At 40.3% G+C, this 27,818-nt stretch overlaps 1 protein-coding gene across 2 annotated transcripts; it reads left to right on the forward strand.

Annotated features, from left to right (window-relative positions):
- The first annotated feature begins 272 nt into the window (after positions 1-272).
- lysmd4 (LysM, putative peptidoglycan-binding, domain containing 4) lies at positions 273-27,818 on the forward strand. Of its 2 annotated transcripts, XM_041175323.1 has the most exons (4): positions 273-555; positions 11,148-11,293; positions 21,906-22,192; positions 24,038-27,818. In XM_041175323.1, exons 3-4 carry the CDS (start codon positions 21,917-21,919, stop codon positions 24,608-24,610), a joined length of 849 nt encoding a protein of 282 aa, XP_041031257.1. In that variant the 5' UTR covers positions 273-555; positions 11,148-11,293; positions 21,906-21,916; the 3' UTR covers positions 24,611-27,818. The 2 variants fall into 2 exon arrangements, with proteins under 2 accessions (XP_041031257.1, XP_041031256.1); XM_041175322.1 differs by lacking the exon at positions 11,148-11,293.

The raw sequence follows: 27,818 nt of genomic DNA on the forward strand, positions 1-27,818 counted from the left end.
CAGCCTCTGCATCTTGCAATTGGCTTTGCTGCCAGGCTGTAGAACTGCCCCAGGGGAAACTTGCAGAGACGCCACTCCTCTCCCCTCCAGGAGCCAGAGCGCAGTCTCGCGCCGACACGTTGGCAGCGCATGCGTGGCCGCTGCCGCCTCCTCACCCTAACTTGCTGCCGAAGCCCCGCCTTCGCCTCCCATTGGCCGCTCGGCCCAGCGACCGTCCGCTGACCCACTCCCACCTCCCCCCCCCCCCCCCCCCCCCCCCCCCCCCAGCCACTCATAGGCCGGCGCTTCCGCCAATCACGGCTGGCGTCTGGGTCTGATCAGCAGGGGAGGCTGAGAGGCCGGCGGAGGAGAGGGAAAGGGGAAAAGAAAATCGGCGTGCCGGCGGGGAGAGTGCGGCCGCTCGGGGTGAGGAGGGAACCGGGAGGGGACGGCGTGTATTGTGGCTGGGCGGGGAAGACAAGGCCCGAGAGCCTGAACGCGCGAACCGTTTCCTCAAAGTGAACGGGACCTCGGATCGCCCACCCTGCCTGAGCTTGGATGGAGGGTTTGACTGTGGTGAGTAGATTCCTGCTCCCCCTCCCCCCACTCTGACTGACCCGGGGGGGTGGGGCGGGGGGTGCAGTTGGTGCTGTCCGGGCCTTCAGCTCCGCTGTCAGCCCCCTTTCCCCGGGTGGGGGGGCAGCTGGATGTTTTGGGTGAGTTTACCTCAAAGAGTTTTGGCCGGGACACCTGAAGCTGGACAAGCCTCACCGGTAAAGCAGAATCTGGAAAATGCACCGCTCAGCACCTTCCACAGACAGAGAGAGGGTGGGGGGGGGGGGGGGGGGGGGGGGGGGTGAGGGAAGCGGGTGGGGATGGGGGAAGCGGGGGGGGGGGAAGTGGGGAGGCGGGGGGTGGTGGGGAGAGGGGAGGCGGGGGGGCGGTGGGGAGAGGGAAGTGGGGAGGCGGGGGGGGCGGTGGGGAGAGGGAAGGCAGAGGGTGGGGGGGGGTGGGGGGGAGGTAGGGGGTGGCGGTCATGGCCCGAATAATAGAGCTTTGTGCTGGAGCACTGTTAGGAGGATGGCACTGCATTTTCGCTGCAAGGATTGTTCCTCATCTCAGTTATGTCATTTAAGGTGAAATGTCTGGAATCCGCAGATTCCCTTCACCCCACCATTGGCAGTTTTTGCATCAATCTTCCAGGTCAAAGGTTGATTGAAGGGAATTCCCTTCATAAAGTACCCTCCCTGACCAAATCTTTGTTAACCTGCCCTAATATCTCCTACCTCCCCTGGCTCGGTGTCAGTTTTTGTATGATTACGCCCCTGGGATGTTTTACTGTTAGAGATGCTTTATAAAGGCTAATTGTCATTTTACCACTGAAGCCTAATAACATTGAGCCTGGGTCGGGGAAAGTGTTTAAGACAGAGGTGCTGAGGCCAGGAGTATCAAATAATAGGTTAATATTTTAATTGGCTCCTGTAGTGGCCCTGGAGACATGTAACCAACACACCATTTCAAAGACTCTGCTGGCCAGGCTTTATATAAGGAGAGAATAGAGAAATTAAAGTTGCTGGTGTGCACCCTTTGTCAAAATACCTAGTAAATTGATTTGTTTGATTAAAAGTTATACCTGTAGTTTGAGGAAAGTGGGTTTTATTTGTTTTTCTCATACGTATAAACGTTCTGTCTCTCAATGCCACAATGTTTGTGATAAAGAGTTTGTACTTACATAGCGCCTTTCATAACTTCAAGATGTTAGAGCTAATAAAGTTACCCTGAAGTGTAAACACTGTTGTAATGTGGGGAAATGTGGCAGACGGTTGCACGCAGCAAGGGTTCAAAAGTCATGACGCAATGGTGGATGAGGAACAATGCTTGACAAGGACACTGAGTGAATTCCCACCTCTCCTTTGATGGGAAGCTTTATGTACACTTGAGGTTTATCGTCTCATCTGAAGCACTGCACCACAGCATTCCTTCAGTAAGAGGGCTTGAACCCATGTTGTTTGACTTAGGTATAAGTGAGATCGCTGAGCTAAGGCTGACATTCGCAGTTGTGCAGAAGTTGTTATAATGAAAGGCTGGTGTTCCAAAAGAAGTGCTACTAAGCTTAAACTTCCTTAGGGGAAAAAGTTTATCAGCTTTCATTAAGTTGTCTATTTTTTTTAAATCGTATACATGTGCGAATATCTGACAGTACAATTCATTTTCAAATGCTAGCTTGATGTTGTGTATCCCTTTTACCATATGTGGTGCCATGGAAGAATGCATTGTGTTTGATAATGGGATGCTCTGGTGAAATACAAGGCACCCTAGTTTTTCAGCTCCTCTAATGAAATAGGAAGATTTTCGCAGATTTATTAGCCTCTTGAGATTTATGTGTCAGTGTGTAACTACCACATTATGTGACAAGTTCTCAATGTCTTGTGTGTGCTCAGTTAAGTGATCTCAGTTTGGGCTCAAGTTGTTCAATTGGGATCTCTGTGTCTTTGAGATAATGATGGACAAATCAATGGATTTACTGCTCCTGATTTGTTGTTTAGTATCTCCTGGTGAAAGAGTGTGGGCGTGGGGATCATAGGTGAGAAGAAGGAGATCAAGCTCAGTCATGACACCCCACATCATGTTAACTCACAAGCGAAGCTGGCACTTGGGTGAGGTATCAAGAGGAGTAGTCACATTCTTAAACCCAGAGAAGGAGAGAAGGGAAGAAAGTTGAGCAAAAAGAAAATCAAGTTTTACTGTGCACAACTGGGTTACTTCTATGTGCTTCAGGATGATTGTTTTTCACATTGTTCCCCAGAAAGTTAATAATATTAGTCGCATGTTTTCAATAAGTAGACTTATCATTTGTTTCATGTTTTAATACAAGTGTTTGGTATAATTTGAGTTGCTGGATGTATTGGAGAAGTGTTGCATTACTTACTGATTGGTTACTTTCAAGCATTTTCACACCTGTACCTGTTATTACTGTAGTTTCTTGTTGGTAATTGTGATTCCCTTTTGTATAATAATCTTTTATTGTTTCAAACAGACCTTTTAATGGCTAGATGTTAGATTTCATAATAAAGTATTATGAGACACTAATTAGAATTTAAACTTGGTGAAATCAGGGAATAGATATGAAATTAAGTATTTAATGCTACATATAATCTGCTCAGTTGCATGTTTCAGTATAGCATGCAAACCTCAAATGTTTTTGCATGAGGGAGATCAGAGACATGGGTAATGATTTCTGCTGTTAATAGTGAAAACATGCATTAAGCATTCTCACCCAATACAATTAAGGTATGAATGGAAAACATTGGAAATACCTAATTGAGTTTGGGGCAGAAGGAAGAATTCAGAACAATTTCTTCATGATCTGTATTAAAAGCAGCAGACCCTGTACACAAGCTCCATTTTAATTTGCTCTCATGAGAGCAGTAGCCACATCTGCTTCAACGTAAGGTGAGAAAAATTTGCACATTCAGAAATTTCTTTACATACAAAGACTTGGGCTAATATTGTGGTCAGTGGCAAAGGAACAGTACTCATTGTTTACCTTGCTGATAATTACCCACTAGGTATTTGCAGGCTTTTGAGCAGATATTTGATCTACTCCAGGGTCTAATCCAACACAGTGCCCTCTAGAGGGCATCTATGGCCTTTGTGAACAAAGAAACAACAAAGCTCTTCAATCAATCAGATTGAAGAGTCCTCACTGAGACAAGCAGGAAGAATAAATTAGATTTAAATCAAGTACAGAAAGTGAAATAAAAATTGGGGAAGACAGATGGAAGAGAAAGAGAGAGAGGGATTAAAATGTTAGAAAAAGTAAAAACAAAACCTCCAATATTAATTAACTTCTGAAGGAATGAAACTCCACGTTCCTAAAATTATATTTTCAGGACCAGAGAAGTTGTGTGGCAGTAATTATCATTTATCACACCGTTAAAAATCCTTTCACTCCTGAATCACTAACTTTTCCTGGTATCTTTAATGGAATCGAGTCGGCAAGTACTCCACCTTTCAAACCATAGCATTGATTTATTATAGTGCATTCTGCAGAGGAGCAGGGTATCTGTGACAGTGACTTCCAGATTCCTGCATTTAATTGCACTTGTGCAGATGTGGGAAGTTGCTATCCAATTTCCTCTGTTATGATGGCGACCACTGATAACCTCATTATTATATACAGCAAATTCTGGGCCATATATTTAAAAGCAAATGTTGAGCTTAAGTATGCACCATTTTTAAAGTGAAAGAAATCATAAGAACATAAATAGGAGCAGGAAAAGGCTTTGAGTCTCCTGTGCTATTCCATAAGATCATGTCTGATCTTCTACCTTAACTCCACTTTTCATCCTTATCTCAATAACCCTTGATTCTCTCAATATCCAAAAATATATTGATCTCAGTCTTTAAAAATCGAGTTGTATTGGGTTTTGAGAGATGAGATTTGTAGTTGGTATGTTTAGGAGAGGGAAAGATCAGAGAAAAAATTTCAGTTGTACAAATGTGAAAATAAATAAATTAACCTGTATTTTACATTAGTGCAATAAATGGATTTTTTCAGCCCTAATCCAAATAATGTCAAATACTCTGAGTATAAGTAAAGATTACTCTACGCATCTTTAAATACAATAAACCAGTTGTAATATCTGTGCAGAAGTGTCTTGTTCATTTAATATCAGTAAAATCCTTCTCTTGTTATGTCACGGGGAAATGCATAGAATGTCAGTCACAATGATAACAATTAGTGTCAATACATGCAGGGTTTAAATAAAAAGAAGCCCTCTTTTCAGCCCTGTTTTACAATAAGAAGAATAGTAACATTCAAGTACAGTAGAACTATTCTCTCCCAAGTTTCAGTGTAATTCTGAGCTTACTGAAACTCCTCAAACCTACAAAACAATTTAGAAAAAAACGAATGACTTGTAAATATTTAGGAGCGTCAGTGGAGGAATTTCTGGTCTATTGGATAAATCCTGCCTCAGTTACTTTTAGAAGGTTAAGATTCCATTTTCTTTCCTCTTGACAAAACCAGCATGTTTAGAATGTAAAGAAACTTCACCAGGAAATGGTTTTGTCTATTGTTCCTAACCCTGCGTTGTTTCCACTAATCCCAATGTAAGTCAGGTTAGGTAAGTTTATTTTTAGCTAAATAAGATCCATACTTCTCAAGCAGCTTGAGATCCACCTCGGCTGCTTTCGCTCAGATTTTGCTTCTGAGCCCTAGATTACTGACATCTTTTGCATGCTCCAACTGAGTTTGTGAAAGAAACACGATTGGGTTAAAAAATGATTAAATAGGCTAATACAATTTGGGAACATGATTTTAGGTGATAAAATTTACAGCTGGGAATAGGAGAAGCAGGGGAATGGGAAGTTTGTATTTTCAGTGGAGCTGTCCAGCAGCATAAACTCTGCTCGATTGAAAAGCTCCTGGGTAATTTAATTGCAGAGACTAGTTAACTTAAACAAGATAGCACTTCCAGATGGCATGTTAGTCTTGCTCTTTTTTTATACTGTAATTTGGAATAATAAATCAAAAAAGAATAGTTTAATCGACCCGATCCTGCTGGTTCTGATGAAGCTGTAGGCCTCGAGAACAAAATTCTATTCATTTATTGAATTAAAACATACACATTATGCTTACTGTTGTGACTTTTGTAGACATTTAATTATGTGTTTCCTTGTACACATGTGTTATCATGCAGGTTGGTGTCTGTCAGAACCACTGTTGAATTAACTTGAATTGTGGTTTAATGGTGCTGGAAAACATTGATGCAGTTTACTTATCATGTTTAGTGGAATAGCACTCATTATAATTATTCAGGACTAACTTCCCATTATTTTTGCTGTAAGAGTAGTGTTGGTATCTGCATTCAGAGAATTATGTCACTTTTTCATGTTCACGAGATTTGAGTTTCAGAATTTAAATGTGTATGGCTGGATTTGGTGGAAACTCTTATTCAAATAACATTCAGGGAAGTTAGCTTGCCTTGAATTTCCTCATGGGCAGGGCTGCAGTGGGGGAGTAAAGTGGATGCAAGGGACCAGACAGGGTTGACAATCAAGTAAGACTCAAACTCTCTTGGTTTCTTCAGAACTGGAGACAATACCAATTTCAGCTCGTGCCTTGGGTGAAACTTCCATTCACTCTATACGAGGCCTAGAACACCACAAGGAGACAGGCCCAGTGGAGGGGTTTCTCAGACCAGGATTCCAAGTGCTCCTACTTCCTTTGCATTCACAGAACTTGCAACAAAACTGGCATCCAGATCTCAGTAGGGACAGAAGTAGGGCTCACTAAGGGCTTCAGACCCAAGTCATGGCCTGGAAGACCCCAGAATTGTGCCGAACAAACTCTTGAAACCAGCCCTCTTACAATGAAGAACAATTACAGCACTAATTTATGAGGTTGGGGTCTACCAGTGAGGATCCTAAGTGCTGTACTGCATGTTTCTCTACTTGCATCTAATAGACACCCAAGATCAATTTTCCCTTTAACGTTTAGTTGTTGTGGGCTGCCAAATTTATCAGTGCATTGTCCTTCAAATCTTTTGCACATATGTGTGTTATTTATCACGGAACAAGGCCTGCACAGTCACACACCTTAGTAGGAATATCGCCCAGGGTGTCTAAGAACAGTAAAAGGGACTGCTTAGTCCATGAACATTCTAAAAGATTTTGTAGCACCAATAAGCTTTTGTGCCAACCACAAAGAGATGGTGGCATTGGGGTAATGTCATTGAACTAGTAATCCAGAGACCCAGAACAATGCCCTGGGGCCATAGGTTCAAATACCACTGGCAGCTGGTGGAATTCAAATTTAATTAATAAAAAAACTGGAATTGAAAGCTAGTCTCAGAATTGGTGATCATGAAACCATTGTTGATTGTTATAAAAATCCATTTGGTTCACTAATGCCCTGCAGAGGAGGAAATCTGACAGCCTTACCTGGACTGGCCAACATGTGACTCCAGACTCCACAGCAATGTGGTTGACTCTTGACTGCGCTCTGAAATGGCCTAGTAAGCTATTCAGTTTAAGGGCAATTAGGGGTGGGCAACAAATGCTGGCCTTGCTAGTGACATCCTCATCTTATGAAAGAATCTTTAAAAACTGTCCCACTATTTTATACTAATGTATAGTTTTCTGGTCAGACCAGACCTTGAATACTGTGTGCAGTTCAGGTCAAGCACTGGAGTTTAGCACAAAAAAGTGACTGAATTGTGAGGAGTAAAGTTTTAGCAGTCCAAAATGCCATTGTAAGGCCTGCTTGTCAATACTGCTGCAAAGCATCTGTATCTAGGAACATAGACGTAGACCATTCAGCCCCATCAAGCCCAGCCTGTTGTTCTTTTGAATCATGGCTAATCTGTATCTCAATTCTATTTACCCACCATTGCTCTATTTTACGTGATACTCTTATCTGAATGTACAGGGATGCTATCCCAATGTTGCACCCTGCAGCAGAGTGATATGCTTTGGATTTGGTTAGTCAGTGACTGTGTAAGTACCATAACAAAGATGAGATGAATTGTCTCCTATTTACTGTATGTAATTATGATATAACTTTTTGTGGTTTCCTACTTCTGTAACGTTAGTTGCCATAGCTCTTTTCTTTATTGTGGTGGCAATGTGTTAATCTCATTTATTGTTTGTATACTTGCACAGCCTAAAGTGTGGTTCAAGCTGTTGTATCTAGTTAGCTTCACAAATAATTTACTACTGCGGTTGAACAATTTATCAAATAAGAATGTAAGAATTTTACAGTCAAGCACTAACAGCCTATTTCATGCAGAACTCTAGGCCTTTGTGGTTTTAGGTTTTTTGAAAGCTGACATTTAGCAGGCAAGATTGTTTGAATTGATTTAAGAAAACCTCGTACTACTATTGTGGAATGTATCGAATCCTAAAGGTCTAAATGGGGAAGACAGTTCACACAATCTTATCATCCCTTATGAATCGTGAGTTGATAGTGTTTGTGACAGTGGATAGGCCTCAACTGGAATATTGGGCTGGGTGTAAGATAGTTTGAGCAACATTACTGCTTCCAGAGATACAAAAACTTAGCTGAAGATGTGATGTTCACCCAGATAATGGAAGCAGCTTCAGTGGTAACACTTAAATGACAATTAGATACGCACTTAAAAGAAAAAGAGATTATAGGGAAAGAGGAAGTATTTCACCTCTCTTCTATTTTTACTTAGTTCTGTTGAAGGGTCATTCGGACTCTAAACATTAATTGTGCTCCTCTCCGCAGATACTGCCAGACCTGCTGAGTTTTTCCAGGTATTTTTGTTTTTGTTTTGGATTTCCAGCATCTGCAGTTTTTTGCTTTTATCTTAGGGTAAAGTTCACTTGATTCTACCTCAATTTTAGAATCTTCTCCGGTTTATTCTATATACGGTATTTCCCCCAACGTTGGAAGTGACATCCGTGCCACACACTCCCACTTTTACATTCGACTTGGGAGCTAGTCTCCATTGATGTGCTCAGCTTCATGTGTACATGAGCCCTACATAGAGCAAATGCACAGACCCAGCTCCCCACACTTGGATTATTAAAGCTGGCTTACTCAATCTGACAGCTGAATATTCACCTACATTTTACCTACATTTTAGTAGACCTATGATGCCATTGCTTCCTGAACCTACTGTTTACTTACACTGTGGTTTGGAGTGCAACTGATGGAAGGAGACGAGATGACTCAGTTCACCACACTCTTACATTGCCTAAGAAGAGCTTCCTGACTACATTAGCATTTTTAAAAAAATTTTTGTTGCATCTATCCTTCCCCTTCTAAATTTTATGCAGTGTTTGAGTAATAGGCAGTGTTTTAGTGTGGAATTTTTCTCACTGGAATTTTAGTTGTAACTATCTAAGTTAATTCCCAAGAGCCAGAAGAGATTTTTTGTGCAGCTTTCTCTCGGTAGAATTGACCCCAGAGGCAAAAGAACTAACAGCAGCTGGATCCTTGGAATTTTGGTTTGTGTTCACAGCATTCAATATGATTAATTATGAAGATTATTTACAAGTAGGCAAACAGCACGAAGTGCCAAGAAAATCCTGATTTGTAAATATTGTGGTTCTAATGGTCAGTGACATGAAACACACATCCGATGAGTTTCTAACCTATAGTACTGTGAAACTATAGTTCCCTGTATTGAACAACTGATTTTCCCCATCCCTGTTTACAGTGCTATTCTAGACAGTCCAATTTCTATTGGCAGGCTGGTAAAATGGATTGAGCAATATTACTGCTTTCAGAGATACCAGGACCCACCTGAAGATGTGACATTCAGCTGGACCTCTAGAGGTATCAGCATCCCAGAGGAAGAGGTAGCATCTCTTTTAGGTAGGCTGATCTGTCAGTCTGCCAATGACATCTGCAGATTGCTGCAGATCAGCAATACAGTTTTCTACATAGATCAGCAAGTGGACCTTCCTCAGCAACTGAGCAATGCCCAAGGCTGAGAAATAAAGTCACAAAGTACTCCAAGCAACTTTATGGTCAAGGATGGATTACTTGTAACATTGGCTTCCATTTGTCCTGTTTATATTGTGTTGCAAACAAACAAGATGAGAAATTGTGCCCTGGTTTTGGTCGTTTGGACTACTGTATAACTAAGCCAGGTTGGATCTCAGTGACTAAAACCATTTTGGTATCTCCACCATAACCCAGTAAAACTGAATTTGTGTGTGTGGTGTGCGCATGTGCGTGCATGCATGTTAGTGCTGTTGAAACCACATAAGCTGGATTACTTTCTATCTCGTTTGTTCATATTTGCTTATCTCTGGCAATTGTATAATTAAATGGCCTGGTGTCACCCACAGGCCAACCATTCAACGACAGCTAGTTCCCATCCATGAAAGACATTTATGAATCTGTTGTTTAGCAGCCTTTATGGCCCCACAAGTCTACAGCTTTGTATCAAATCTTTTGAGGGTTTTTTTAACTAAAAGAAAAGCATATTCAGTGTCATTCTATGCTGCTAAATTGCCAACTACAACTGCACTGTTGCAACCAAGTAATGAGGAGAGGTCAAGTGACCAAATCACAGGAAGACAGCACAAATTTCAAGGAAACTTGCTACTGATTACTTTGTAGTAGTTAGCTCATTGGCAGAGGTCTGGTCACAGGCAGGCCACCTGTTCCCTCATCTCCACTTATGCAGAGATTGGGATACCATTGCAATTGGTGAACAAGAAGGGTGGGCTGGTGAGGAAAGGAGAAAATTCACTACAAAAATCACTTGCACAAGATGCATGCATTTGTTAATTTTGCAGGTTATTTTTTTTCTCTTCTTTCTCCAGTTCCTACAATGGTTGAGGAAAGATTGCATGATTTATTTCTAGGATTTTGCCTGTTGAGCTTGTCTTAGAGAGATGTTCGAGAATGTGCTGGGGTGATTCACCTTTCTTTGCTTAAAGTTTGTTTGTCCCTTGCTTTTCCTCCATTTCTCTCATTTTTCTTCTCAGGAAGAATCTGACCTCCAATCAGCTCCTTTTTCTAAGGCCTAGCTAAGAGTAAGCTTGTACAATGTGGGGAGTTTAGATATAACCCACATCCTAATTCTGTCTGGCACAGTGAAACGGAAGACAGGCAAATGATGCCACTGCTGCAGTGCATGCTATATTGTTCTGACTTAAAAATGCTAATCAATTTTTGATCTTTGTTACCTGTTTTAATAGACCCAGGTTAACTGATTTGGTTTCCATTAGAAAACATGATCATGGATAAGGGAATTTCAGGTGTGGATCAGGAAATGGAAATCGTGCCAATCCTGAGTGCCAGAATCTCATTGCCACATTTGTGTTATGTTGCTGACAGATAAGATGATGATCCTTCCATACGCTCACAACATCCAGCATTTTGTGGGCACATTTAATCTGGAGGTACAGACATGAGATTGGCAGCTGCTATTTGTCATTACACTACCTGTATGGAACTCCAATTCTGTTGCTTAGGGGGTGAGAATGGTGTGCATGCGTACAGAGCTCCTGTCACAGCAGCTCAAATTTTAAATGTTAATGCAGTGAGACATCCTTATACATTGCAATCTATTGCAGAGAGGTTTAAAAAATATGCGGGAGGTTCAGGGGACCCTTGCGCCCATTTTGTACCTAATTTGACACTGCACTGAAAATACATTCCTTACATTTCAATCCAGGCGATATGCAACTATGTGCGAATATCAGAATACTGTAGATGCTGAAAATCTCAAGCGAAAGCAGAAAGTGGTGAAAATGCCCAACAGGGATGTCAGCATCTGTGGAGAGAAGAACCAGCACCGAAAACAAAGTTGTCTGATTTAACGTACGAACAAGGAGCAGGAGTAGACCATTCAGCCCCTCAAGCCTGCTCTGCCATTTAATAAGATCATGGCTGATCTGACAGTAACCTCAAATCTGCACCCTGCCTACCCTTGATAACCTATCACCCCCTTGCTTACCAAGAATCCATCCACCTCTGCCTTAAAAGCATTAAAAGACTCTGCTTCCACCATCTTCTCAGGAAGAAAATTCCAAAGCCTCTCAACCCTCTGAGAGATAAAATTTCACTTCATCTCCATTTTAAATGTGCAGCCCCTTATTTTTAAACAGATGCTGACTGGTCTGCTCTATGTTTGAGCATTTTCAGTCAGTGTGAAGCTGTCTCTTCCCAGGAGTCTTGTACTGCTTTTCTCTGAGGTCAAGCAAAGCACTGACTCCAGATTTATAACTTCAACATTGATGCAAAGCGGCTTCCAATAGCATTTGTGTAAAAGCACCCTATTGGTGCACCCTAATACTTTGATTATACTGCTGTACATTTTGATGTTTCATTTGCCAACAGCTAGCTATTCAATACAGATTTGTGGTCAGCTTTGTAAACAATGCTTGAGAAGCTCGCAGGTATTATCAAGGAAAATGCTTGGAGTTGGTTAAGTGTAGACGTTGCAAATCAAAGAAATGAGTTAAGTCACTAATTTGTAGCTAAAACTGAACTAAGCCTCCTGCTAGGTTACAGAAAATAACTTTACCTGCTAGTTCCAGGTGTTTGTACTGCATTAAAAAAAATTAAACTGAGGCAATTATGATCGCAACAACTTCTCCAATACCTCGAGTCAAATCAATCTGAATTTTCTGTTAATACCCAAGGAATTCTTAATAAAACCCTGGATCTTGCATAAAGCTTGCCTAAAGGTGATATTGGCGTTTTCTGTTATCTGCCCATCATGGAATAAGAACCATTGGAAGGGAAAAATCACCAAGAGGAATATATAATACAAAAGCAAAATAGTGCAAGCTAGAAATCTGAAAGAAATAAACAAAAAATGCTGGAAACGCTCAGCAGTTCTGGCATCATCTCTGAAGAGAGAAACAGAGCTAACGTTTCAAGTTTATGACCTTTCATCAGAACTGAGAAAAATTAGTTATGTAATAGGTTTTAAGCAAGTGAAAGGGGGAAGAGTGGAAAAAGAATAAAAGTCAAAGGTCTGTGGGAGGGTGGAAGATGAAAGAAATTAAATGACAAAAAGGTTGGTGACGCAAGAGCAAAGGGAGTGGTAATGGGACAACTAAAGAAACAAAAGAATTGTCTAAAGGAAGTGCAAATATCAGAATGCTGAACTGCTGCCCAAAGCAAAAACAAGAGTAAAACTGAAACCTGCAAAGAAAAAGGAAACAGAATGGGGACAGAGGTTACGCTCTTAAATTGTTGAGCTCAGTCCTGAGTCCTGAAGGCTGTAACATATTCTAATCAAAAGGTGAGATGGTGTTGTTTGAGCTTACACTGAACTTCACTGGAACACTGCAGGAGGCTAAGGACAGAGAGGTCAATGTGAGAGCAAGGTGGAGAACTAAAGTGATAGGCAACTAGAAGCTCAAGGTAACGCTTGCGGACTGCTATGTTACACGTAGCAGTCATCCAATGGCCCTTGATTTGTCCAAAGTAGCGTGGGCTACGTTGTGAGCAGTGAAACACTAATGCATGTAAACTGCTTTTCACCTGGAAGGAGTGTTTGGAATCTTGGACTGAGGAGGGAGGAGGTAAAAGGCAGAAGCTGCATCTCCTGTCCTTGCATGGAGAAGTGTCATGGGAAGGGGAATGGTTCCTTCAGAATGCTGAGGGGGAAGATGTGTTTGATGGTAACTTCACGCAGGAGATGGCAGAAATGGCAGAAGATGATCTGTTAAATATGAAGGCTGTTGGGGTTAGAAGGTGAGGACAAGGGGACCCCTATCATGGTTTTGGGAGGGTGGGGGAGGGCTGAGAGCAAAAGTGTGGGAAATTGGGCACAGTCAAGGGCCTTGTCAACCATGATGGGGTGGAATCCTCAGTTGAAGAAAAAGGAAGTTATGCCAGAAGTATTGGTATGGAAGGTTGCATCATCAGAACAGTTGTGACAGAGGCTGAGAAACGGGGAGAATGGAATTGAGTCCTTACAGGAAGCAGGGTGTAGTTAAGGTATCTGTGGGATTCTGTGTGCTTAAAATGAATATTCATTGATAGCTTCTCCCAGAAATGGAGATGGAAAAGTTGGAAGGGGAGGGAAGAATCTGAAATGGGCCCTGTGAAGGTGAGAGAAAGGTGGAAATTGGAAACAAAACTGATGAAGGTTCCTAATTCAGGGCAAAAGCAGGAAAAGGCATCAATGCAGTGGTCTATGAACTGAAAAAAAGAGGGCAGGGAGAAGGCCAATACTAGAACAAGGAATGTTCCACATACCCCAGAAAAAGACACAGGCATAGCTAGTATTAATGCAGCTACCCATAACAATGCCATTTATTTAGAGGAAGTGAGAGGAGTTAAAGAAGTTGTTCAATGTGGGAACAAGTCAGCCAGACAGAGGAGAGTGGTGGAGGATGGAGACTAGTTGGGCCTCCGTTCAAGGAAGAAGCGAAAAGCTCCCAATGCCCTTTTGGGGATGGAGGTGTAGAAAGATTAGGCATCCATGGTAAACAGGACACATGATCAGGAAATTGGAAACTGTGAAAGTGACTGAGGGCATTGGAGGAGTCACAGATGTAGGTGGGAAGAGAGTGGAAAGGGGAAGATAAAACAGAGTCAAGAAGAAAGAAATCAGTTCGGTGAGGACAGAAACTGGCTGAAATGATAGGCCTATCAGGGCAAACAGTTTGTGTATTTTGCGAAGGAGATAGAAGCAGACTATTTGGGGTTGGAGGCCATAAAGGGAAGATCTCCAGAGGAGTTGAGGTCAGTGATAGACCTGGAGGCGATGGCTTGATGTTTAGTGGTGGGGTCATGGTCCAGTGGGAGGTAGGAAGAAGTGTTGGAGAGTTGGCATTCAGCCTCTGCAGAATAGCAGTTGGTTTGCCACACAACAGCATCACCCTTACCAGTGAGTTTGATAATGTTAGGGTTGGATTCTCTTAACACCCATCCCCACCCCTGCCCCCTCTTTCTCTGAAAGATATACATACAACTGTATGGAAATCTTTGTATTTAAATAACCATGGTCATTGTTTAACTGGACAGCCCTGAAGCAAACATAAATTTGAATGCAATTTGCTGTTGATTGCATTGGTAGAGATTTCTCCCTGACTCCCATTCAAGTCAATGCTGCAGTCATGGCATCAGCTGTTTAGACTAAGGATGTTGCAATATTCCCGAAATAACCATTGGAATTAAAAATGGGTTACTAGTTTGGCTTCCGTCCTCAAAGTATAGTAATTTAATCATTTGCACCAAACTCTTTTAGTTTCCTATTCCAGGACTTAATTTGGAGGGTTAAAATATTTTCTAATATCCTCAGTTTTTCATTAACCACAATAACAATCAGTCTTCTCCAACATGCTGAATAATGCAATGTTGAGTGACCTATCTATAACTTGTGTGATATTGAAGCATTCACACATGAAAAGATCTTCCAAATTGAGATCCTGATTTCAAACCTGTAAAAGCACAATAAATCCTGGTGTCATGCTCTGATACCTTATGAGACGGTTTCGGCAATGTCAATTAATGGCACCAAAATATCAGCTTGCAAGTTTTTCCTTGATCATGTGAGCTTTGACTTTTCTGAATGTCGACACCAAAGAATATTGGACAATGAGCTGATTTTACATATACCAATATATGAAGACTTCAGTATTACCCCATATATCCTATTCAATGTCAAGTTCCACTTGTCTGTCATTCCCATTTTCATTGACCTATTTTGGCTGCTTGTCTCCTAGTGCCTCAGATTTAAAATTCTTGTTGTGTTTAAATTCCTCCATGACATCATTCCTCCCTAACACACTCTAGACACAAACCCCTTCCTCTTTCTCTTTAAAACCCACCTCTAATCGAGCCGTGAGAAATCCCCCCCTAACCGCTCCAGCTTTGGCTTGGTGCCTTTCTCCCCAGGCCTCCATGAAATGCCGTGGGATATTTTTCTGTGTTAAGGGCATTTTATAAATGCCAGTTGCTGTTATTGCAGCCTGAATAAGTTGTTACCTAAACTCTCGCTGTTTAGTACAAGATTCTAGAACTGCAACTAGAAGTTGCAAAGTCTGGTGGACTGCCCTATAAGGAAGTAGTCCTTTCCCTAATGAATTACATAAGCTGATTGAAAACTTTATCCTGCAAGTAGAAATATTAGTTATTGCTGTACATAACATCTATTTGTCAAATCCTAAATGCAGCTATACTATTCCTTGTGGATTGTACTGCCTGTCGTACAATGTGTACAATGTTCTGTGTTACAAAATAAGCATTTAAAATCTACGAATGGACAATAACTTCATTTAAAGACTCCCTGGAGATGTAAGAACAAAGAAAAGCTACACATTATTTGCTAGCCAGGGTTTTCTGATGGGCTGCGTAGATTTCCATATTTGCACTTTAGAAGAAACTAGCTAAGTCATGGGTGTGATAATAGTCTTTAAGTAATACTCTGTACCTAGCTGGATGCTTACATAGAGGGATACATGATTTAAAAGCTAATTCTGCAGTAGCAAAGTCCCAACAAGTGCTTATCCCTTCCTTCGAATGAGACATTAAACTAAGGACATCAGGGAGGGGGAAAGCTACCTGGACACTTTGCTCCAGGAGGCAGTCACACCCCTCAGATTAGGTAATATAAATTTGGTCTGTGATCAGGGACAGGACGGTGTCATTGCAGGTGAAACAGGTTTGGGGACCCAGGGGGTAGTATTCGAGGAGCCTCGGCCCCTGCAACTGTCCAACAGTTACAAGGTTCTTGCAAGCAGTGTGGATCAGAGCGGGGACTGCAGGGAGGATGAGCGAGCTAACCATGGCATCATGGTGCAGGGAGCCATTCAAGTGGGGGAGGAAATGGGAACGTAGTAGTGGTTGGGGATAGTATAATTAGGGGGATAGATACTGTTCTCTGCAGCCATATGCATGAGCCCCAAAGGTTGTGTTGCCTGCCCAGTCCCAGGGTTAAGGACATCGTCTCAGGGCTGGAGAGAAACTTGGAATGGGAGGGTAGGGATCCAGTTGCTGTCGTCCATGTTGGCACCAACGACAACTACCAATAGACTAGAAAGGAGGTTCTGCTGAAATAATTCTTACAGCTAGGAGCTAAATTAAAAAGCAGAACATCCAAGGTGGTAATCTCGGGATTGCTACCTGTGCCACGGGCAAATTGCCATAGGGTAACTAAAGTCAAGGAGTTAAGTGCATAGCTCAGAGATTGGTGTGGGAGGAATGGGTTTCCATTCACGGGGCACTAGCACCAGTACTGGGGTAGAAGGGAGTTGCTCTGGTGGGATGGGCTTCAGTTGAGCTGAGACCAGTGTCCTGACAAACCGAATAACTAGGGCTGTCGAGAGGGCTTTAAATTAAATAGGGTGCGGGCGGTTCTGGAAAGGGGATACATAGGCTTACAAAGCAAAAGGACATGGCAGCCTTGCAGGGCAGCTATTTAAGTATAATACCCAAGTGTGAGAGGAAGGGACAGAGCACACAAACATTTAAAAAAAGCAGCAAGTAGGGTCAAAAGGGAAAACGTGGTAAAAAGGCAAAATTAATGGCTCTTAAATGCATGTAGTATTCAGAAGAAAATAAATAAATTAACGACACAAATAGAGGTTAATGAGCATGATCTTATAGCCATTACGGAGATTTAGTTACAAGGAGATCAAAGCCGGGGACTAAGTATTTAGGGGTATGTGACTTTTCGAAAGGACAGGCAGGAAGGAAAGGGTGGTGGGATAGCTTTAGTACAAGATGAAATAAGTACAATAGCAAGAAAAGGTCTTGGATCGGAAGATGTAAAATCCAAATGGGTGGAGGTAAGAAATAACAAGGGGAAGAAGACACTGTTGGGAGTAATCTATAGGCCCCCTGACAGTAGCTATACTGTAGGACAGAGAATAAATCAGGAGATAATGAGGGCATGTAAAAAATGCAGTACATTAATCATGGGTGACTTTAACCTTCATGTAGATTGGGAAAATCAATTTGGCAGAGGTAAACACAAGCAAGAATTATAAGTTTCTTAGAACAATATGTTGTGAATCCAACCAGGATCAGGCTATTTTGGATCTGGCAATGTGGGATGAGGCAGGTTTAATAAATGATCTGAGTAAAGGACCCCCTAGGAAAAATGACCATAAAATATGGTAGAATTTAGCATTCAGTTTGAGAGTGAGAAACCTGGGTCGCAAACAATGTGCTCAACTTAAATAAGAGTAATTACAATGGAATGAGGGCAGAGTTGGCTGGAGTGGACTGGGGAAGCAGTTAAGCAGAAAAGCCGGTTGTTGAACAATGGCAGCCGTTTAAGAAAATAGTTCATGACTCTCAATAAAGATATATATCAGTGAGGAAGAAGTATTCAAGGAAGGGGATAAACCAACCAAGGAAATTAAGGACAGTATCAAATTGAAAGAAAAAACATACAATGTGGCAAAGATTAATGGTAAGCCAGAGGATTGGGAAAATTTTTAAAACCAACAAAAGATGACCAAAAAATAAGAGAGGGAGAGCTTAAACGTTGAGGGTAAACTAGCAAGTAATATGAAAACAGACAGTAAGAGCTTCTTTATGAAAAGGAAGAGAGAGGCCAAATTGAGAATGAGGCTGGGGAAATAATAATGAGGAACCAGGAAATGGCAGAAGAGTTGAATAAATACTTTGCTTCAGTTTTCATGGTAGAAGATACTAATAGCATTCCAAAAATACTAAATAATCAAGGGGCAAAAGAGATGGGGGAGGAAATAAATACAATAACTATCACTAGAGAAAAAGTACTAGGGAAACTAATAGGGCTAAAGGCCAATAAGTCCCCTGGACCTGATGGGTTGTATCCTAGGGTATTAAGGGAAGTAGTGCAGAGATAGTGGATGCACTGGTGGTAATCTTCCAAGAATCCTTAGATTCTGGAAAAAGCCCCAGAGGATTGGAGCACGGCCAATGTAACACCTTCATTCAAAAGGGCGGGAGACAAAAGACAGATAACTATAGGCCATTTAGCTTAACATCTGTCATTAGGAAAATGTACTTATTATAAAGGATGTAATAGAGCATTTAGAAATACATAATCTAATCAAGCAGAGTCAGCATGGTTTCATGAAGGGGAAACCATGCCTGACAAATTTATTAGAATTCTTTTGAGGAGATAACAAGCAGGATAAATAAAGTGGAACCTGTGGATGTAATATATTTGGATTGCCACGAGGCGTTTGATAAAGTACTGCACATAAGGCTACTTAATAAGTTAAGAGCCCATGGTGTTGGAGCAAGTATGGATATAGGATTGGCTAACTAATAGAACACACAGAGTTGGGATCAGGGTGGTATTTTCGGGTTGGAGACCTGTAAGTAGTGGAGTGCCACAGGGATCAGTGCTAGGGCATCTATTATTTGCAAAATATATTAATGACTTGGATGAGGGAAGTGAATGTACTATCGCAAGGTTTGTGGATGACACAAAAAAAAATAGGTGTGAAGGCAAATGGTGAGGATGACACAAGGAGCCTGCAGAGCAATATAGACAGTTTAAGTGAGTGGGCAAAAACTTGGCAGATGGAATATAATGTGGGGAAAATGTAAGGGTATACACTTTGGCAGAAAGAATAGCGGAGCTGAATATTATTTAAATGGAGAAAGACTGCAGAAAGCTGCGGCACAGATGAATTTGCGAGCTTTTGTGCGTGAATCCCAAAAAGCTAACATACAAATTCAACAGGTAATAGGGAAGACAAATTGAATGTTGGCCTTTATTTCAAAGGGAATGGCGTATAAAAATAGGGAAGTCTTGCTAAAACTGTACAACACACTAGTTAGACCACACCTAGAATACTGTGAACAATTTTGGTCCCCTTTTCTAAGGAAAGATATACTGGCTTTGGAGGCAGTCCACAGAATGTTCACTAGGTTGATCCCAGATATGGGAGATTTTCTTGTGAGGAGAGGTTGAGTAGAGTGGGCTTATACTCATTGGAGTTTAGAAGAATGAGAGGTGACCTTATTGAAACATATAAGATTCTTAGGGGGCTTGACAAGATAGATGCTGACAGGTTGTTTCCCCTTGTGGGAGAGTCTAGGACCAGAGGGCATAATCTCAGAGTAAGGGGAAGCACATTTAAAACAGAGATAAGGAATTTCTTCTCTGAGGGTAGTCAATCTGTGAAATTCTTTATCCAGAGGGCTGTAGAGGCTGGGTCATTAAGTATAGTCAAGGCTGAGATAGACAGATTTTTAATCAATAAGGGAATCAAGGGTTATGGGGGAAAAAACAGGAAAATGGATGTTGTGGATTATCAGAGCAGCCATGATCTTGTTGAATGGTGGAGCAAACTCGATGGGCCAATGGCCTACTTTTCCTATGTCTTATGGTCTTATGATCCAGTGTTTCAAGTAGATGTTAAAAGATTCCATTTTAAAAAAAAAAAACCAGCATTTTTCCCTCAAGAAATACTATCAAAAATAGCTGGGTGATTCACCTCTTTGTTGTGTGCAAGATTGATGCCACATTTGCCTACAGTCATTGCACTTCAAAATAATTCACTGTCATCTCTCAGAAATGTTTTATGCGCAAAGCGTTTTATCTTTTATTTGAATGTCATTACCTTTGCACGAAATAAATTCTTAATTTTGACGTGATCCCACTGGTATTTATTGTATTGCTTCCACCTGCTTTTAATTGATGCATATATTTGCAGATGATTTTGCTCCCGATGTAGAAGGAATCAGGTCATAGGTAGAACACAAGAGGGTGACGTTAGGTAACCAGTAAACCTGAAAGTAAAATATCAGTAAAAAGCAACTATACTGGTACAGGTGGTGTCATTTCACAGTTAGAAAATATAAGCTGTTCATTAGTTCATGTATAACAAAACATGAGTTATTTTAAGCCTGTGAGATTGTGACGTTAGTGACAAATACTTTTCTGTCAAAATCAGTGCCTTATACTCTTCTGTGACATGGAAACTACATTGTTGTGAAAACAAAAAAAATGTTTACAAGTAACACTTTTTACTACAAATGGTGATGTGATACTATTCTACTAAATTTCCACTACTAATAACTCTATTTCAGTTTCGACCTCAAAACATAAATACTTTCTCCTGTCCTGTATTAGGAGCTCATTAGTGTAGTCTAATTAGTTAGCCAAGAGAGAATCAAACTGAGTAGTTCAGATTTCAGTTTGGAACCAAGAACGGGGTACTTGGTTTGACTAATTCTCATTATTGAACTAACTTGGACACTAGTTACTTATTAATCTTTGAGATATATTAATTATATTTTTATTATATTGATACATAGCCCAACTGCAATATAAATTCTGGCATGCTTACAGTACTAATGTTTCAATATTGAAATTTCTTTCTTTTGAGGATCACCCTTCGCTTTCACCCATCCTTCTCTGTTTTTGTAGTCTTTTTCCCTATTTTAGTTATCCCCAAGATTCTTTTGTTCATTCCTGTTCAGTCCATTATTTTCAAAAGTTAATTGCACACTGAGTGCAGACATCCATTTTCTTGCAGTCCTCTTCACTTCTCTCCAATATCCTCCATTATTTTTCCATTGTTTGCCACACCAGCTTGGCCTTTCCATGCACATCATATACACAGCTTCATGTCAAAGCTTAAACATTCATTTTCCTGTCAGCAATATCCTTATCCAAGCTAGGATAAGCACAACCCATATCCTTGTTTTGCAAGGATATACATTTTAATTGGCAAGGCCTTTTAACCCTTCCCATGCAGTTCAGTTGTTACAGAAGTTTAATTTTAGTTAACATAGCACAATAATTCATAATAAATACGTATACATCATGTGATGTTTGTTTAATGTTTATGCTTTTTTTGTGAAAGGACATTTTAGTTAAAAAGTGTTATATAAAAAACCTGACAGTAAGGTGTGCTAAGTCCCGGATGTGTTGCTCTCTGGCGTAGAATTAGGAATAAAGGAACCTTCTGTTTTTTACACAGGAAGCTGGGGGTTCAGAAGCGTGTGTGTGTGGGTATGTGTGCGTCCTTAATTATTAAGGAATGACTAAACACTTCACATTGTTTATACAAAAGCCCCACCAAAAGATCAGGCTGCGACCTGTAGATTGTACAACTGAATCAGATTTTGCATGTTACTGCTGGAATAAATTTAGTTCAAAAATACAATATAAACAAAGTTTCAGAAGTTCAAAAGCAACTTTGATTACCCCCACAGTGACTGTATATTCTCAGAGGTCTGTGTTTGCCTTGCTTGTACTGTACTGCAATGAGTTAAATTTGAAAACATTTTGCCAGCCCCTGATAACCCCTTGACTCTAGGATTCTGTTGTTTATACTAGTTTAAAAGAAAAAGCCAAAGAATGCCTCTGTTAAGTTCTGTAATATGTACAGTACTGTTGTCAAAGTCAACTGCATATGTTCATTTCATTACACACAACTAAACTCCCTTGCACCTCAGGATTACAAGAAGATTTACTTGCTTGAATAAACCCAAGATTTAATTCTTTCTCTTATAGGAATCAGTAGTATGATGAGACTGAAAGATGGGCAGACAAGATCCTTCCAGGCACCTGTAGACGTTCACACTTCACAAGATGGTCAAATTTATCTATTTGGGAGTGACGCAGCAACATCTGGTGAGTCGTCAGACGAAGACAAGGATAGCATTGAACTGCGGCCCAGAGGTCGAGAGTGTCAGTGGTCCAGTGTTACTGAGGAAAAGTCCAACAGTACAGTGTTTCTGGTTCGAGAGGTTGTTGACGGCGACAACCTCAATATTTTTGCTTTGCAATATGGCTGTTCGGTAAGTAAGTTAGCCAAGCTTGTTAAATCTTACTACATGCAACCAAGTTAATTTCCTTTTCATAGATCACAGTCACGATAATACGTGTTTTATTCTTGGGTCAAATAACCTTTGCTAGCTAACGCCAGGCCTTTGCTCATTTACCTGTGTACATTACAGTTCCCTCTGTCCCTGTTAAGCTCCTTCACCGTAACACCACAGTTTCCTTGATGTAACTAGCGGGATCTCTTGACAGCAGGAATCATCCAAGAGACCACAATGCAAGAGTAATAAACCTTGATCCAGGAAAATGGGTCAAGTTCTGGGGGTCTCATAGGGATAAACAGAAGCCCTGTTAGCAATTTTGAGGAAAATCCACCCCAAAATATTTCTTTTCTATTGTTCTTATCAGTTTACTTTAAACTCAGATGATATCTGTATAATAGGTCTCCCCTGGAAACATTCATTGACTTCATTGCAGCAGTGACTGTAAAGTGCTTATTTGGTTGCAAAACACTTTGGACATCCTGAGGTAGTGTAAAGTGCTGTATAAGTGCAAGCTGTTTCCTCCAATTAATACTTTTAAACATGTTTAGTTTATAATCTCCTCACAGACACAGATTGTACTGTACAAGCCATCTTCAGTGAGGGAGGGAGGTCCTGCTGTGTGCTTTCCCACTCTTGCTGCTACTGGTGCAAGAAGTGTGCTGATGCACTTGTGGAGTAATCAGGAAGCCCTGTCAGGATTTTTTTCATCCCTGCTGAGGCGACATATTGTATTTCAGACATTTGCACTTAGTTCGCTGGATAGGAGCTGATACTTGTGATGGTAATTATAGAGTTAAATAGTGTCTTACTGAAAATTTTATTTTGTGCTGGACTTACAATTAGCTCAGAAAGAGTGAAGCTGCAACTTTTATAATATGAGCCTCTTGGGGAGGGTCCTTTTAGATTGTGCAACATTGTCTTAACTCATCAATTTGAAAATGATAGTGTCCCTAGTGTTTTAATGAAAACCTAGATATTGTGCCTTGAATCCTTGTAGATTCTGCCAAAATGAGACTTGGATCCTGAGACTCTTAATTTTAAATTCAGGCATGGATTTTATTTACAGGTAGGATCTAGACAGCAATGTTCCTCTTTAACCTTTCAAGTGTGCAATCCTTGCAGTGCACATGTGGTATTTGTCCCTGAACAAGGCCTACGTTGTACCTTCCAGGTTAGCAGGATCATTGCTAGACAGCCTTCAAGATTTGAATGCTTTTTGTTAAGACTCCGTCGTTAAAATACAGGTTCATCACTGGCTGTCAAACATGACGACTGGTGAAAGATTTAGCTTTGGAACATCCTTGGTGAGTCTTATGGGTGGAATTTCAAACTTTTTTATTGACTATCCAAATATTCGGTGAAACCCTCTTCTGTGCATTTGAAATTTCTAGACTTGACTTTTCCGCTGCTTTCCTGGCCAGCATCCCAATCTCCACCCTCTGTAAACCAGCATATCCATAACTCTGTAACCTGGGCTCCGAGTCCACCAATGCTTCATTGAAATTGCATATTTGCATGTTTAAATCTGTTCTTATAGTGGGATATCCTGCCTGTGCTAGATGGTTCTTGTTCTAGCTAACTTTATTCTTCCATTTTATATTAAAGTTCCAAGGCAAAAACAAAATTCTCCCATTTTAAAGGCTTAATCATCCAGCAAATAGGATTTTTTTTTTAACATTTCTGAGCAAAGCTTCCAAGCTGGAAAAACAACTGTCCTAAAAACTTTCAGTGAATTCTGAACCTTATGTTCAGAAATTGTAACTAGGTTTCCGAAAATACTTCAATGGATTAAAATGAACTTTTGTTTGCTTGCATTAGGTTGCAGATCTCAAAAGAGTGAACCACCTCATCAGAGAGCAAGACTTCTTTGCCTTAAAAACAATAAAAATTCCTGTGAAAAAGCACAGTTTATTGACAGAAGCACACGAAGAGGCAAAACGGCGACAGGTTATCTCTGCAAATAACAGAACCTCTACGTTTGCAGAGGGCTGTGCTGCAGCGGACCAAGGAACAGGCGAAAATAAGTTAAGCGAATATTTTGAGGAAATTGACAAGGATATCGAGAAAATCATCCAGTCCACAGATCAATGTAAAGATCACTTAGAAGAAGTAGTTTATTGTCAAACACCCAATGGAGTTAATTCAGCCCCGTTATCTCCAAAGGATGTTCATCATGGAGCCGACTGGGGTATTCGGTGGTGGAATGCTGTGGTAATCATGCTTTTAGTGGGCATTATTGTCCCAATATTTTACGTGGTGTACTTCAAAATTCAAGAGACTGATAGTGCTGTGGACCCAACAGCTCCGCTGATGACTGGCACAACAATAAGACCAAATGGCACTATCTCAACTACAGTACAATCCAAAATTGCAACACTTTCAAATGGGTGAATGGGATGGACTAAAAAGTTACAACTTCATGTTTTTTTCATCCATGATAACAGTACACAGTAACTGGCTGGGATGTTCAAAGTCATTGGTTTTGGATCGGTACAGATAGCATGCCTGTACCAGTGAAGGGATGTGTATTCCACTTTAGACCTTTACTGTGACACTGGAATTGCTTGTACAGGCCCAGTGTAAGCCCTAAACTGAAGTTTGAATTTCCATATCATCTCCTGATTTTCAGTAACTCTTTGTGGTACCCCTGCAGGGCACTTATCTACTCATGATAATGTAGTAAAATGAACTCACTGGTAGAGTTTGCAACCAAATTGTCTTGAGTAGCCAAGTTACTACTTATTTGTTTCCCTGAAGTTTTGATGACTACTGTTGAATCCAACACTTGTAAACCACGGACTAATCAAACAAAGTGCAATTGATAGTGACAACTTGTGCCTGTGCTAGTACTCCTGAGAATTATTATAAAAGTATTTAATAGATGAGTACAGAATTGAGTTAATGTGACATATCTTAGACAATGGATCCCAGTGCCAAATAATAGCAGCCATCTAGTTTTGTACCTACAATTTTCAACGGTTAAATCCTGAAATATTTTTAGTGACATGAACTGGATTTACAATAGTTCCAGATTAAGAGCTGCATTGTATTTGGAAGTTGATGCTAGCTGACAAGCATATAACTATTCCATTTTCATGAACCAGCATTCCAGTCACTTGCAGAAAAGTTGTTCACAATGTTCATGACTTAATGTTCAGCTGGCATCATGTTGAGCCTTTATTTTTTCATACTGGCTATTGATCTTTGATTCAGGTTTGTGTTGTTTGGAGAGATGATGCACGTTTTCTGTTTTCCATTGATGAAATTTAAATTTGGATTGGGTGGTCTTGACTTGTCGAGGTCCAAGCAGAAGTGGTTTTGAAGTAATCTGCTGTTGTGAAAGAAATAAACTAATAATCTAATTTTAAGTATTCCGAGAAAAAAAAATGTAAGAATTGATGCCTATGGCAATTAACAGTAAGAATCAGAACATTGTAAAAGAAGATTGGCATTCAGGAAAATTCTACTTTCTGACAAATAACTTCATAACTCTGCATCCCATTTCATTTGCTTCATAATTAGATGAATAGTTTCCTCCTATATCTGCACATTATACATTTAGAAATATTGCTTTTGCAGAAACCTGTCTGACCGTATTTCTACCTGTTGAGTTATTGAGGCAGCTGAACGTACGTTACACTCTATAATGTTTTGCCAGTTTAAACCTTTTGCTGCTATCTTCTGCTGACACAGAAGCTTTCAGAATGGCACAGAGTTTTCCTTGGATGTTACCTGTATGTATTAAATCACTAGAAGCGTATTTATTTTGTGCTAAACTTCTGATTAGGTTGTATCCATTTTGTTCATAGAATTGTGAAATGTTAATTAAGCAAAGAAATTATAGTAGTCCAAATGAATGCAAGCTAACACCATTTGACATGCAGTGTTTTCAGACCTATCTATAGATCTGTCACCATAAATGAATTTTACAACAAAAATGCAACTCATTTTTAAACTTATTTTATATATTCACGCAGGGAGGAGATGGATCCCCAATGACTATCGTTCAGGAGTGTCAGCAATGAAATAGCATTTGCACTGAACATTTATTTTTTAAACAATTCTTTGGAACAAGGTGTTTTGCCAAAGGACCCATTTGGAAAGGGAGACAGGGATAGGCTAAGACCAATTGCCCTCCTGTCAATAGGAGAAAAACCGCCAGTGATCATAACAAAAGCTATGGACTAATTTGAAACGGTCAACATGGATGTAAATGGAGCATCATGTCTGATTAACTTAATCAAATTCTTCCAGGAAATTACCAAACATATAGATGAAGAGAATGCAGATGAGGTTGTAAGTTTTAACTTCAAGAAACTTTCAATAAAGTGCCACATTAGAACCTTGTTACAAAGTTTAAGAACTCTGATGATAAGAGTAAAGTTGCAGCGTACATAGAGATGGCTGAAAGTTAGAAAGCAGAAAGTAAAGCCTAAATGGATTGGCAGCATGCCTCCGTGATTTTTGTTAGGACCTCCTCCATATACATAAAAGATTTGACCATGGGCGTATCAAAATTTGTGAATACTTCTGAATTGCGAATACTTCTGAATTAGGAGCATAAAAAGCTGCAAAAGAAAATGTAAGCGGCTGCAAGAGGGCATAAAGAAAAACTAATGATTATATAATGCTTTTCATAACCTCAGGACACCCCGAAGCGCTTTGCAGCCAGTGCTTTAGAAATGTTGTCAATGTTGTAATATAGGAAACAGATTAAGGGAGCATTTGGAAAATTAAGTCATGGCGAATAAATATGGAGTTGGGAAAAAGAACAAAATTGGAAATATACCTTCAGTGGAGCAATGCTCAATTGAATGGACAAGTCAGAGTGCAGGTGAATAAAGCCTTAATTGCAGGAGATTGGTGCACATTTAGAAACACTAAAAAACATTAGTTAAAATGAGTGAGAGCGATTGTGTTTTGTGAATGGGGCACACTGAATACAAATCCAAGGATATGGTGATGAATCTGTTCAAACCTTAAGTCAGGTTGCAGCTAGAATGTGCCATTTTGGGTATCTGATTAGAGAAAGGATTTTGGGGCTGTGGAAAGAGTGCAATGCAGATTCACTTGGTAGCTTCATCAGGGAAAAAAATAAGAGAAAGTTAATAGGGGCATTAAAGAAGTGTTCAAATTTACTAAAAGATTCAAGGGGGAAAATATCAATTTCAATGGTGAATCGGCATCATTGAGAACATAAATTTGGCATTAATATTAGAAATAAAAGGAAGGTTAAAGGACTTTTTTTATGGATTGTTAGACTGGAATGCAATGCCAATTGAAGTTAAACTGTGACATTTAAAAGGGAGGCATTCAAAAAGTAAATATTAAAGGGTACAGACAGACATGAGATCAGAGTGCATAGCTTTGGCATTGAACTGACATGGGCACAATAGGCTGAATGGCCCTTTGTGTTGAAATTTAGGTGACTTTTACCTAATTCATTCAATTTTAGTTGGGGGGGGAGAAAATAGCCTCAAAATATCAAGAGGTTTTCAGCAACAAACATTTATTGTTATTACATTGTTAAATCAGTTCCTAAATAACCTTACAGATAATGTGTACCTTTTATTTAAAAAATAAAATAAAATTTTAACAT

Source organism: Carcharodon carcharias, chromosome 26, assembly GCF_017639515.1.
Source record: "Carcharodon carcharias isolate sCarCar2 chromosome 26, sCarCar2.pri, whole genome shotgun sequence".
NCBI lineage: Eukaryota > Metazoa > Chordata > Chondrichthyes > Lamniformes > Lamnidae > Carcharodon > Carcharodon carcharias.

Bases quoted from the DNA above. Each gene is read 5' to 3' on its own strand.
- lysmd4 (XM_041175323.1), top strand. From the start codon at position 21,917: ATGATGAGACTGAAAGATGGGCAGACAAGATCCTTCCAGGCACCTGTA. The intron at 22,193-24,037 runs GTAAGTAAGTTA...TGCTTGCATTAG, and splicing joins CTTTGCAATATGGCTGTTCG to GTTGCAGATCTCAAAAGAGT.